At 37.5% G+C, this 13,015-nt stretch overlaps 2 protein-coding genes across 2 annotated transcripts in view; one reads left to right on the plus strand and one right to left on the minus strand.

Annotated features, from left to right (window-relative positions):
• Positions 1-6,177, plus strand: LOC108680768. The gene is made up of 3 exons (XM_018169665.2): positions 1-187; positions 3,670-3,816; positions 4,405-6,177. Exons 1-3 carry the CDS (start codon positions 145-147, stop codon positions 4,632-4,634), a joined length of 420 nt encoding a protein of 139 aa, XP_018025154.1. The 5' UTR covers positions 1-144; the 3' UTR covers positions 4,635-6,177.
• LOC108680767 (Y+L amino acid transporter 2-like) overlaps positions 5,765-13,015 on the minus strand; it is a 24,048-nt gene continuing 16,797 nt past the window's right edge. The window contains exons 8-12 of the mRNA XM_018169664.2: positions 12,848-12,951; positions 11,955-12,051; positions 10,470-10,619; positions 9,813-9,990; positions 5,765-9,178 (exon numbers count right to left, since the gene is read on the minus strand). Of these exons, the coding sequence (XP_018025153.1) occupies positions 9,117-9,178; positions 9,813-9,990; positions 10,470-10,619; positions 11,955-12,051; positions 12,848-12,951 (591 nt within the window). The 3' untranslated portion in view covers positions 5,765-9,116. The remainder of the gene's footprint in view (positions 9,179-9,812; positions 9,991-10,469; positions 10,620-11,954; positions 12,052-12,847; positions 12,952-13,015) is intronic.

Genomic DNA, 13,015 nt, shown 5'->3' on the forward strand with positions numbered 1-13,015 from the left:
GTACGTCAGTGGCTCGTCAGCTGCCAAGGTGTATAGTGGTCGTACGTAGTTCTTGGTATCCATTCATTAACATACAGGTTTTACCTATGTAGTTGAACGTCATTATCTGACTGATGCTTAAACATTGAGTTGAAGGATAAAACGATGGAAGTACCTCACTTCCTGTTTCTACTGATCATTGCTGGAAGTGAGTAACAATATTTCTTACAAACAATGCTTTAACTCTCGTCAGAAGTTTACCGTTTCATCCAGCTTGTCCTCTCGAAACTACACTACCCTACGTTCCTTATCAAAAACCTAGCTGGTAGCATAAAGGTTTGATAACACCGGGTACGGGCGCATTTACGAGTGCAGCTCCAACATGCCCTTCGGTTCATTCAAATAAATTCCTAGATTGAGTGGACCTTCTGAATTCTGATCGAGTGACATAGGAATTATACAGGATCAAGAATTCTATTAAGTGATTATTGCGGTGAACTTCTTGGTCCTACCTTTCTGCGGCTTGCATACAAAAACTTGAACACATAATATTACATATACTAGGTACTACGGTTGTTTACCGTACTATATTAATTTTTAAACCTTGTATAACGATATTTAAATTTAGGTATTTAAATTATATATGGCTTTGTTTGAAATTGTGTCTTATCGAAGAAACGCCTGACTTGACATCGGGAAATTGGTGAATTATTTATACGGTACGGTATGTATACGTATACGTACGGTATACGTACGGTATGTATTGTAAATATGATAACTCAACCTCAGGATAAGTTGCTGGAGGTTTTAGGCTAGAGTCTTTTAATTTTATTTCCCTCTTCCCACGCTTATCATATATTATAGAGACCCACTGTGAATGATATATTAAAATATTTGTTGAGTTATTTTTGCCTGCTTTGACACCCACTGCCTACGCTCGACACCCTTGAGATGCCTGCTAATTCTCTCGGTAACTCCTTTTATCATGAGTGACATAAGGAATAGTTTAGGTTGCTAATGTTTTAAATTCAGTATTTTTGCCAAGAACTCATGGCTACGAATTCATATGTCGTGTATATGACGCAGTTATTCCGAATCACGATGATAGAAAGTTCAGATTCTAATAAATAAAAATAATTCAACTTGGTCACCCACGTTGTAACCGTATGATAAATGAATGATCTTGTCCATGTAATGCTTCACTTAGTAGCCTGTCGCTGCCTTGAAATTTGACAAACAATGTTGAATTAACTATTATTATCAAATTGACTTGATTTATCGTATTTCTGTCTCCTACCTATCACAATTTTTTAAATGCTGTGTTGCATCAAATTCTCATAGTTAATTCAGGGACTAATGCGAAACGTTTCTTTTATTCGAGACCATGTGGCGAGAAAATTAGTGGGCAGCATCTTAAATTATAGCTCTCCTCAGTTCCGGGAGTTGCGACTGGCGCGTGCCGAACGATGAGAGAGGATGACCTTAGTGGTTGAGTGCATGATGGCCCGCGTAGGAACTCGTTGCGCTTATGTTTATTGAATTCAAATATTATGCGACAAATTAGAATGGTCTCTTTCATAATTCAGAAATAAAATTAATATTAGTTTTGACGTGGTTAACGCCTTCTTGTCTGCCTTGTGAGCTAGCCATGACCCATGATTGATTCTATCGCATTTTAACAACTCGTTTGTCTATACGTATCTGGCTGTAAGGTGCATTTAACAGTATCGTGCATCTTTCAAGCGGCAGCGGGTTAACCTGGGTGCCCTTTTAGTAAAATTTTTATATTGGTTATTATGTTTACCTATCGCCTCATTTTAGCGCTGTTTCACAATGAGTCAACCAATAAAAAGTATATAATATATTAATATCTACGTACTTCAAGTGTCTGGTGAGTTTTTTTTTATTAATTGCAGCATCGCTTGTAGTAGTAACATTGCAACATCGTTGGTAATTGTTAGTGATATTATGAATCACCGAAAATTCTAGCTGCACGTGTACTGGAGTTTTATAAGTTTAATTATGAATCATTATTTTGAAATTTGGCGTGATCATACAGGTCTCCTTTTCTTAATGCTAGCCTCATACCTGAACAGAAGTATGATTATAGCCTTATCCTGTTTCTGCCAATGTCCGCGTTCTGCCATGCATTATGATGACTTGCTTATGTTCATCGGTGCTACAACAACAAAAAAAAACATTATTATTGGTCTATTGGTCACTTGTACTACAAAAGCTGAAATTGACATTTGGTCATGTTACGTCGAGTTCGCTTACAGCTTACACGAAGCTATCCTACATGCTAAATTCCTCTGTATATTGTACATTTTATTTTAACGTTCTATCAACTAAAAATTAAGAACGCAGAAATGTAATTTATTATAATTTGGGAAGACTGTTTCCGTTTACCACTTCGCATAACTGCATTTGCTTGGTAATCGTTCGCTCTCAAAACACTCTTCGATGCGCCGAGAGCTTAGTCAGGAGGTTACCATCTGGTGGCCGTTTCACCGACTAACAGATTGACGTCTGTCGTGATAATGAGTGCATACTTGCTGTGTGTGAACAAGCAGCTTTTACTTCTTGTGGTTAAGCACGTCCTGTCTACTGTATTTGTTGGCCTAGCCATCCTGTTATTTTGCTAGTGGAATATAGGTAGGTAGTTAGTCAACCTCACCTTCCATTTTTCTTCGCTGACGTCATGTCCTGAACATAGGCACGGACGTGTTCATATCAATGGTTCTCAGAATAGTCGTGTCACTTCTTCAGGCAACTAAATCTAATGATGAGCGCAAATTTGATTTAAACTCCAATTTTATATCATTTTGCCGCTAATGAATTCTCTAAGGTCCATTTTTACGGTGCACTCGGCTAACATTTAGAAGACGTGCATTAGATGCCCAAACTCTCATGACACTTATCGTGCAAGACTTATCATGAGTGTAATCCACTTATTTCGTGCAGCAGCGTCGAGTGTGCAACTCATGGTTGGTTGGCTTGGAATAAGTTGGTGCCGTGTGCGTGATTTAAAGCCGCTTGTAGGAAAAAAAGAGAGTTGTGCGTTTGCCAAGCCTTGCGAGAGCCGATGTGTTTGCTCTCGCTTTGATGACTTTGGTTGCGATTAATCTTCTAGTGCTTGCTCTGAGCAGTTTCGTTCCGAGTGATATTTAGCGGAGCCCACTACTTTGTTTAGTTTACTCGCTATCGTCAAATTTGCATCCACGAAACATCTTGTATTATCGTATGTAGCTACTCTACTAATTGTCATATGCTAACGATGGTGTCATCGTCATTTAGTGCGTGAGTCATTGTCTATAAATCATGTCCATGCGTGATGCCGTGACAGTAAGTTATGTTTACTTGCAATTCTTCGTCTCTTTCCTGTCTTGGCATACTAGATAACCATGGAGACTGAACGAGCTCCTGTGTGAGGTCTGAATTGAAATTTGTGATGTAGTACTAAGTTAACTTGTACTTAGTTGTGTGAGACATGACAAATGTTTGCTATGATTTTTCGGCAATTTTTTAGTTCGAAACTCCAATGAACTGACGTCGTAATTTTATTTAATACATTTAAAGATATTTAAGAACACTGCCTAAGTCACTACTTTAATTACTTTAATCAATTATCTGCGTATAAACAATTTGTTTCAGGTTATCTTTTTTAATCTTGAAGGCATCTCTTTCCAGCTTGCCGCGCCTACTCTCTGTGGTGCTACTCATGCAGCGTCAAGGACCAATGCTTCAGTTTTGATCTTCGTGACGCGACGCGCTGGACGGAATGCGACCCCGGCACTACGCACTGTATCATGGAGCGCACAGTGAGCGCCGTGACAGGTGATTGCAACGAATCAGTCCCCAGTTATTTCCATCGTTTTCCATAAAGCACTGTGAGAGTCGTAACCAAATTATTACTACACCAATCTTTATTTTACGTTCGTTCTCGAAATGGAGTTCGGGACACTGTTTCCTAAAGTCAGTAGCAATAGTTCACTGCAAAGATAAAAGAAGGCAAACCGAATCTTCTGTCACATATCTAGTATGAGCGGTAAGAGCTGCATGACGATGAAACGTTATTGATAAGGGTGCTGGCGTGACGTCGCTCGATGTCACGGAACGTTGGGTTAGGAGGTTAGGTGTCGCAGTACACTATCGGGAATAGCTTCTAAGTCGTTAAGGCACTTAATTCTAACCATACCTGCTGAGTGTGCTATGCTGAGCGTAGACGACACGCTGCCATCAAATCGGTAAATGTCGAAATTGTTCACAAGTACCTGTTGTACGAAGCACTTGACTCCTAAATATTGTACGAATAACTAATAAATATCACTTCAAAATTTCTTCCATTAGGGTTATTACACGTATCATTGAGTTCATAGTTTTCGCATCGCTAAAATGTCACTAACTTGACTTGTTCCATCACAGGCGCCGTTGTGGAGAACAGGATGTGCGGTGGTCAGATTTACGTGGCCAAGAACCAGCCCCTTGCTGACGGCTGCTACGCCATCACTAGACAAGAAGATTCCCGCATCAACACAACTCGCTGTTATTGCTCCACTGATTATTGCAACGACGGCTCGGTGCCGTACACTCATCATGCGGTGGTCGCGTTCGCTGTCGCGGCCAGCATCGTGGGTCACCTCGTTACCGCCTAGGGAACGATCGATCAAAAATACTTGGTTGTTTTATTCAAGTAAGGAGCTATGACTCGTGACGGCATTGAAGGACATCTAAATTTTCGTACCCAAGTATTCATGAAATTTAATTTTATTAACTTTAATCCATTTATCACTGAGCACCCTCTTGCATCTTTGCTTCCTTATGCTGCCGATATACCTCAGTATTACTCATTACCTTTCGATCGGGCCCGCATACGGTAAATGTGAATTATGATCGTGTGCATGGACGAACCTGATTTTTTGCACTAGTGAATGTTTCAACTGAACTAGTCGCAGGTTCTGTAATGTTATGGCCTAAATGTTGTGAGTCTATGAAAATTTTTTATTAGGAATTCATCTACAGGAAATGCTCATTGGAAAAGGTTATTGTCAATCACTCTTCCTTGTGAATAATTTTTCAGTTCTTTATGCATTGTGTTTCTTATTATAAGAATGTAATTACATACCTGATGACACTCTTTTTGGGGCATCCACCGTTGTCTGCCCAAGCTGACGGCGGTAATTATACAATATCTTACATAATCCTTTCCAGTAATTGATTTGTGCCACTATGAATAGTGACTGAATCCTGCTCTTTTGTTCCGCATTAACTGATCTTAGATTACTCATCGTAACCGCAATATTTTTATCCACAATATTTCATGATGATCGAGTTTTAATTGTAGTTCAACCGTAGTTTTTCTGCTAATTAGGTACGTCGATCTGATTGACTGGGCGCATTTGAAAGAATATAATGTTGATGTTACAAGCCACCCTCAAAGTTTTCTTATTGTAGAAGGGTCGGCAGTTTATTTGTACTTTAGCAAAGTGCCCGTCCATGTGATATTAATGTAACGCGATATTATTTACTTCAAAAAAAGAGTACTAACAATAATGGGTTTCAATTTCTTTTAGATGGAAATCTGAACATTGGGTTGACAGTTAAAGTAGAAACGGCCGTAAAATGTTTTCCTCAGAATTCAAAATGATGACGAGACAAACAAATGAGCCGAGGAAACGTTCAAATGAAAAAATGCTTGCCCAAGTTCACTTGTAAGCTTGCCAATCTATTGTGAATGCAAGTAACTCACTGCCATATTTCCCATTTGGAGGTAATGACAAATCCATTCGTATATATCAAATTTAAAGTTAACAGCAGGCATACGAGACAACATCATTTGTTTATAAAAGTAGTGTCACAAACCGCTGTAAAATGACGGTCTGCAACCAGAGGCCTCACACGACAAATGTTGACTATGTTATTAACTGTACAAGGAACCTGATGAACACGTTCTGCTATAGAGAACCACTAACGCCAGCTTATTCTAATCATGATTAAAAACTCGCAATAAGGATAACACACGGAGCAACTTGTGGCAGCCATAAGTGCCGCCTCTACTACCGGCAAGTTAGCTCAGGCATGAGGCCAGAAATGACACCAGATGTAGTGTCTGCAACAAGTTACCCTCTTTACGCTCACGTTCGAGAATCTGTTACTTTATATTACAGTTGAGTTACAAATGTCAATCGTGAAGACTGAGGCACCCGATTTTTATTCGTAACCTTTACCTAATAATTAATAAATTTGAACCTAAAAGTTGCTATTTTCAATGAGAAAATCCAAAATGGAATAGTCAAGACTAGAAACAAACTAATGATTTACTTCGTTTCGTTGCTCAACCCAAACAGATCAACTCAATTTTATCTCTTACTACTTAAGAAATATCTAAACATAATTAAAAATAAGGAGATTAAAAGTTAACCAGCAGTGAGCAAATTAAAAATAGGAATCCATATCACATACACTTTTCCTTAAACTAGAATAACGAAACGCACGTTCCAAAGCTCCAGTTTCTCAAAATAGTATTGAAAGAAAGATCGAACAATTTTATAACAACCTACTACAAGATAGATTATTTTCTATCTAAATAAAACCATCCCGTCTTTACTTAAAACCACGCAAAGATGAACACTAAGAAAATGTGGGAAGCTGCGATACTTGATTACGACGAATACAGACATTAATCAATTCAATATTTAAAGCGCAAAGCAATCGAAGATTAATTAGAAACAAGATGCAAAACATCAGTCAAGTCATTACTGTCTAGCATACATCGTGAAAGGAAGCACAGAAGAAGAGCCAATAGGCATTTTACACGTTGACAGTGAGCATCTCAAGATCTCTGAGTTCAAGTATCAATATGTTCTCAAGCATTTATTAGTTTGCTGCGACTAAAGAAAGTAGGTCCATTTTGCCGAGTGTTTCATGAGCACCTTGCAAAGATCAGAGCTAACGATTCAGTACGTCATTATGTTTCGACGGGCTACGCTTATTTCAAGTTTTTTTTTAATTTCAGCCCGCTAATAAAAGCTATTTACTATTCAATTATTGAGAAAGTGTCGTCTTATGAAGTTCATCCAAGAATAACATCATTTAACTGAGGTTCATACTGAACAAGAAAAGTGGATCTAAGCAAGGAGAGCGCAACATCATCATTGCAATGGACATAACATAATAACAAGGAATCAAATTACCTAACTCGTCCGAAAAAAGGTCACAATTTAAATAATAAATCAAAGTTGTTTTCTAAACCGTAATGACGAAGCTAGGCTAAAGTAACAAACAAGACTGCAGAACAATTGATGGTACAAGACACAGGCACTAACTGGACATTGTTCAAACCGATGCTCGAGTAGGATTGTGACATCGTACATTGAGTAGCATATAATTGAAATCTTAAACTAGACCTGCTGTCATTTTCTGAAGTCTGGTCTGGATCCACAACCATTGGTAAACTTATGATCACATCACACGAAACTGCGGCCACAGTTCTTTACAATCTATCGAGTCCAACGGCAGGATAATCTGAATGTAATAAAGTCCCTACGTGATGTACATGGTGCAACGGCTTATTAAGGCTCAAATTTGAAACGTAAATGTACCTGCATGTCAATACCGAACGATTTAAGCCGGTACAATAAATTAATAAAGTTATAGAGAAATGGAGGTAATTTATAAAGGTATAAATCCATTTCAATTTATCGGGCAGAAGCAGTTGGATACAAGTTCTAAGTTCTCTGTTTTTATGAATTGCTACTTCAGGAATTTTTCGCTTGCATCTGAGCGAAGCATGGGTCATAAAAAAGTATAAAATCTAAAATAATTGAGCCCCATCTAAGAAGCTCTTATGATTTCGAAAGATTTCTATATAAATAAGATACGATAAAAATATAACGAGCAACATTCATACTGCAGTTTAACGAAAAAGCAAAAGCGCTAGGAGTTTCTATTGATGACGTGAACTGCTCGTGTCTGTAAATAAATTCAAATTTAAAAAAAAGTCATTTCATCAAGACAAAACGGCATCGAATAAAAAATGTGCAGCTTTTCACGTGAAGTTTTTTACAATTTGAATATATTAGCAGTACATGAAGAGGTAAATGAAATCGGAATTTATGAGAAAATATTCTTCGCGATGTATCCGATAACTTTTGGAGAAAATGAATTTAAGGTGAATTTAAAATTGGCTTCAGTAAATACTGATATTAAATCAGCCATAATGAATGGTCGTTCAATGTTCAAAATAAGTAGCATAAAATATCACGAAAAATATAATTAAAACTCCTAGATTTCGCGTCACGAATGATTGATAAACTAATAATAGCAGCGAAATAGTCACGTACAGGCAAGGCGCTTCACGTCACCATTTAAGGCAAGGTGTAAAGGCAATGTAACCAGTGAGCTCGTCTCCAGAGATATAAAAAATGTAATCAAAACGCGTAGATTCTAGTTATACCCGCATCTCTTGAGATGTCACGTTGACCAGAACACAGTGACCAGCACAGCACAAACTTTCGTCCAGTGCCTTTTCATGAAGGCCAACTAAGTTAAGGTGCGTGTACTCGGGGGCAATTTGCGGCAGCAAGTGACTGTCACCAGTTTACCGGCCACAAAGCTATAATACGAAACCCTTTATGCCTTTCAGCATACTGAGTGTCTTTAGGTCTACAAAAAGACAGGTTAGGTATTAATTTCAGTCTTTAGCTTTATTTATTCGCATACCAGATACCCCAATTTCACGATTCATTCGTGAAGATCGCCAATCAATCATTAGTGGATAACAACACTTAGAACGAGTCTAACGAGTAAATACTTATAAACGAGTCTTACTCGTTGCAATATAAATTGATAGATATCAAAGAAGTTTCAAATTTAGAAATGAACCTTATACAAACTTGTTCAACGTCAAGTAAAATTGTGATTGAAATAAATAAAAACGTACTAAATTTCGATAAAATATTGCTATAGACGAGAATACTAAATTCAGATAAATATTCATTATCACTTGAACGGGCGACAGTTAGTTTTTCAAACGATGAAACTAATGAGCTTACTGCTCGCTAGATCTTGTGGCGCCCACAGCTGCCCCGTACACACGCACCTTCACGCTCTCTTTTTCCAGTCACGGAGGTAGAACTCTAGAGTATCTTGTCTTCTTTCACTGACAACGTCAGGATTTGAATGCCACGCGTCAATTTTTCTGAAAAATAAATCACAATCTGTACTATTCGAAGCGAAATTTTTTCTGCATATGAAGTACTGTAGTTGATTTTTAAAATCAAATTCAGCAACAAAAACATTCACATCCGAGAAAATTTTCTTGTCACGTAAAATGAAACAAATGTCGAGGATATAAGATGTAAAACTTGACATTGTTAAAAAATGTTAAAACATTGACAAACTCTTTCAGCATTAAGGGATCATAGGAACAATTTATTTTGATCCGTCCATTCCAAAAAATTCTAAGTCAAATCCATCCTCAAAGTCAAATTAGATTGATATTAAAGACAGGTGTTAGCCAAACAATAAATCTACAATGACAATGGCACACAATTTTCATATTCCCAAGACTAGTTTGAAAAATAAAATGTAGCCTGTAGAAAAAGCCTTGAATAAACAATCACTCTAACGTCTGTGAGAACCGAACTCCATAAAAGTCTCAAAAAACCACGCTGATCCCATAACAGTGTTAAAGAACCCACGCTGATGCCCCAAAATTTTTTCCAAGCACCCACGCTGATACCACAAAATTTTTTCCAAGCACCCACGCTGATACCACAAAATTTTGTCCAAGCACCCACGCTGATACTAGAAAAGTCCGTCAAAGAACCTACCACTGAAGCGCGTGAAGGCCGCAGGTTTGTTTTTCCACCGCACGCCGACGAGGTACGCGGGCACTCCCGTCGCGGTGATGAAGAGCCCCATGCCCACCTCCCACGGCCGCACGTAGATCGGCAGGAAAACAAGGAACCCGCACACCAGCAGGAACACGATCGGGATCACCAGGTTTATCTGAATAGGAATGTGAGTGACTAGGCTTACTTGTTCAGTAACTCACATATCTACGATAATATACAGAGCGGTAAGGCATGACAACAGGAACAAAATAGGAAGTTTTAAAGACTTTGGACTGGAAACATTATTCTAGTGCCTCAAGGGACACAAATATTAATCAATTTCTTTGCAACAGAACAGATAAATTGGTCATCAATTCTCACTTGAATCTTCCCACTTTTGGGCCAAAGATTCTCACCTTGATATGTCTCTCTCCATGAGGGACTCAAATATCAACAAGTATATTTCCTTAAGAACAGCTAATAAAGGTTATTCATTCTCAATCTAATTATCCCACTTGCTAACAAAAATTTCTCACCTTGACAGATCTCACCATTAGGAACTCAAATATCAACGAGAATATTTCCTTGAGAACATCTAATAAATGTTATTCATTCTTACTCGAATCTTCCCACCTTCAAACAAAATTTTCTCACCTTGATAGGTCTCTCCATGTCGGGCTTTTTCCAGCGCATGTAGAGTAGGCTGGCGATGCTCGTCAATATAAACATACTCTCGACGAAGCTCGCGTACTCAATGAGTGTGTAGATGTTGGTCGTCGACAGGTAGGCTAGCGACAGCAGGCCCTGCACAGTAAAATGTCTGCTTATCCAGCCCCTAACAATATTCGAATAAAATTTCATTACGCGGATTATTATCATATCTCGTACTAATTTTTCAGACGATTTTTTTAAATCACTGGTAATGGATAAATTCAAGTTGTAGTTGATTATACGGTATAACGACTCAAGCGAATCATGGGCAACAGTGGTAATGGTGCTCTCAACTCGCATTCAAGATCATTATTGAACGTCATCATGTAAATAGTTTGAATCAGAGGCAAGTTCAAATTACTGAGCTCCTTTTATGTATAGTTGTAGCTCTGAACTGACAAACAAAATACTATAAAACAATGAATAGAGATGGCTCTGAGCGCTGGAAACAGAAAGTTGCATCACTTCGGTGCGCGCACAGGTCTACTGTACTACAGCTCTGCAGCGACTCATTAAATGCGATTGGTGAAACAATTATTTGATTAGTTTCCATCTGATAATAATGGAATAATAATATACGTTTAAAAATTACTTTTCAAAGACAACACTTCTAAAGAATCCAGTGTTTCCAATGTTACAGATGTACAATGAATTTATAATTTTATTTTCGAATATTAAAAAAATTACCTTTCAAATTTTTGTAATATTTAAATTTTTTTCAAAATTGTTTATTCTGTCAATTGATTCATACATTGCCTCTAACTTCACGCAAGTGTGCAAAATTTCAGATCAATTGGACATGTAAAAGTGTGACAAATATCAATTATAAGATTTGTAGCTGACAAAATTATTTTTTCAGTTTTTTAATATTAAAAAAAACTATTTTTAAAGTTATTTATTATGTCATTTGATTCATGCATTGTCTCCAACTTTACGCAAGTGTGCAAAATTACAGATCGATAGGATAAGTAGAAGTGTGTTAAATTTCGAATATAAGATTTGTAGCAGACAGACAGAGAGAGACAGACAAACAACAAGAAGTGAAGTTAAAGAGAAGTGTTGTAAAAGAGAGCTAAAAGCGACAACGGTAGAACAGATGATAAATAACAGAGCATTTAATGAACCCACTTGATGTGATTGTATTCAAAAGGAATATAAAAAACGAATTGTACAATAACTGTAATTGGTGAAATTTATTTTAGTTTACGCTGTCCCTAAATGTTCTTCAAATACGAAACGTGAGAACGGTGCAGAAGATGATAAATCAATATCAATTATTGATTACCGAAGATGTTCTCAGTTTGTTAAAAATGACCAAGAATATGAGGTGAGAACGGTACAGTAGATGATAAATCTAATATCAATTAATTATTCCTGATCTTTGATTACTATATCCTATAACAATATTATATATATTGTATAATATACCAGGAATATAAGAGACGTGGCCGGAGTATGGCAAGGGTAGTTGATGAGCGCCAAAAAGTCTGGGAAGTGGCCTTGTCTTGCGCCAACAAAACATAACCTGGAAATAACGAGCAAATGTCACGAACCAAAAACGTAAATTACTGAGACAAAATTGTCAAGAATTGGAACTTTTTATAACTGAGACCATCTGTAAAAGGGAAGACTAAACACGCATAAGTCAAATGGAAAAGTAAAACAATGCTTCATGTTAATTAATGCGATACACTACGCAGTTCAAACACTTAAAATCAGTTTCAATGCCATTGATGCAGTAACGGTGTATGTATAAATTGAACGCATTCACACCCTCGCATGAAATAAAAATTAATACTCGTGATACGTGCTCTGAAACTGTGCTCATCTATATAATGGTCAGAAATGTACATGTATCTTGTAATAATTTAGAGAATGCTTAACTATTTTGTACAATTAACATAGACTTTAGTTCCATTCAAATTCAAACCACTGCAAAATTTGTATTTAATTGTCTACCACTACCGTTTAGAAATGAAGCATTTAGCCGTTCAATAAAAAATATCCCAGTAGTGGCACTCATGGAAAAAATATAACTCAGTACTCACTGAAGTGAGTGACAGAGAGCGCATTTTCTCGTCGACGAAAACGTTAAGTCACGGACGGACAGACAGACGGACAGACGGACGGACGGACATGGCGAGCACTTTTTTCCATAAATGAAAAAATGCGCTAAAAATGTACATCTTTTTATTTAATAGAAAACCATGAAGATCGACAAATTCGATAAATTCACTAGGAAAGTTCAACTAAAACCATATTTTTTTAGTGTGACAAGTAAAGAATAAATTTCAATTAGAATGAGTTTTCGAAAGACTGACCGAGAAGACGTCATGATGTGCACGGAGAGCCCGCCCAGCGCAGACAGCGCCACGAACAGCGGCATGAGCCATGCGCCGTGCGAGAAAAGCTCGTTTGCGAACGTCTGTGGGGCACGAGTCTCATTACTCATTAGCACCAGTCTCCTTACGTGCACTTATCTCATTATA

This window comes from Hyalella azteca, unplaced genomic scaffold (assembly GCF_000764305.2).
Source record: "Hyalella azteca isolate HAZT.00-mixed unplaced genomic scaffold, Hazt_2.0.2 contig7147, whole genome shotgun sequence".
Lineage (NCBI taxonomy): Eukaryota > Metazoa > Arthropoda > Malacostraca > Amphipoda > Hyalellidae > Hyalella > Hyalella azteca.

Bases quoted from the DNA above. Each gene is read 5' to 3' on its own strand.
- LOC108680768 (XM_018169665.2), top strand. From the start codon at position 145: ATGGAAGTACCTCACTTCCTGTTTCTACTGATCATTGCTGGAA. The intron at 188-3,669 runs GTGAGTAACAAT...ATCTCTTTCCAG, and splicing joins TCTACTGATCATTGCTGGAA to CTTGCCGCGCCTACTCTCTG. The intron at 3,817-4,404 runs GTGATTGCAACG...GTTCCATCACAG, and splicing joins CACAGTGAGCGCCGTGACAG to GCGCCGTTGTGGAGAACAGG.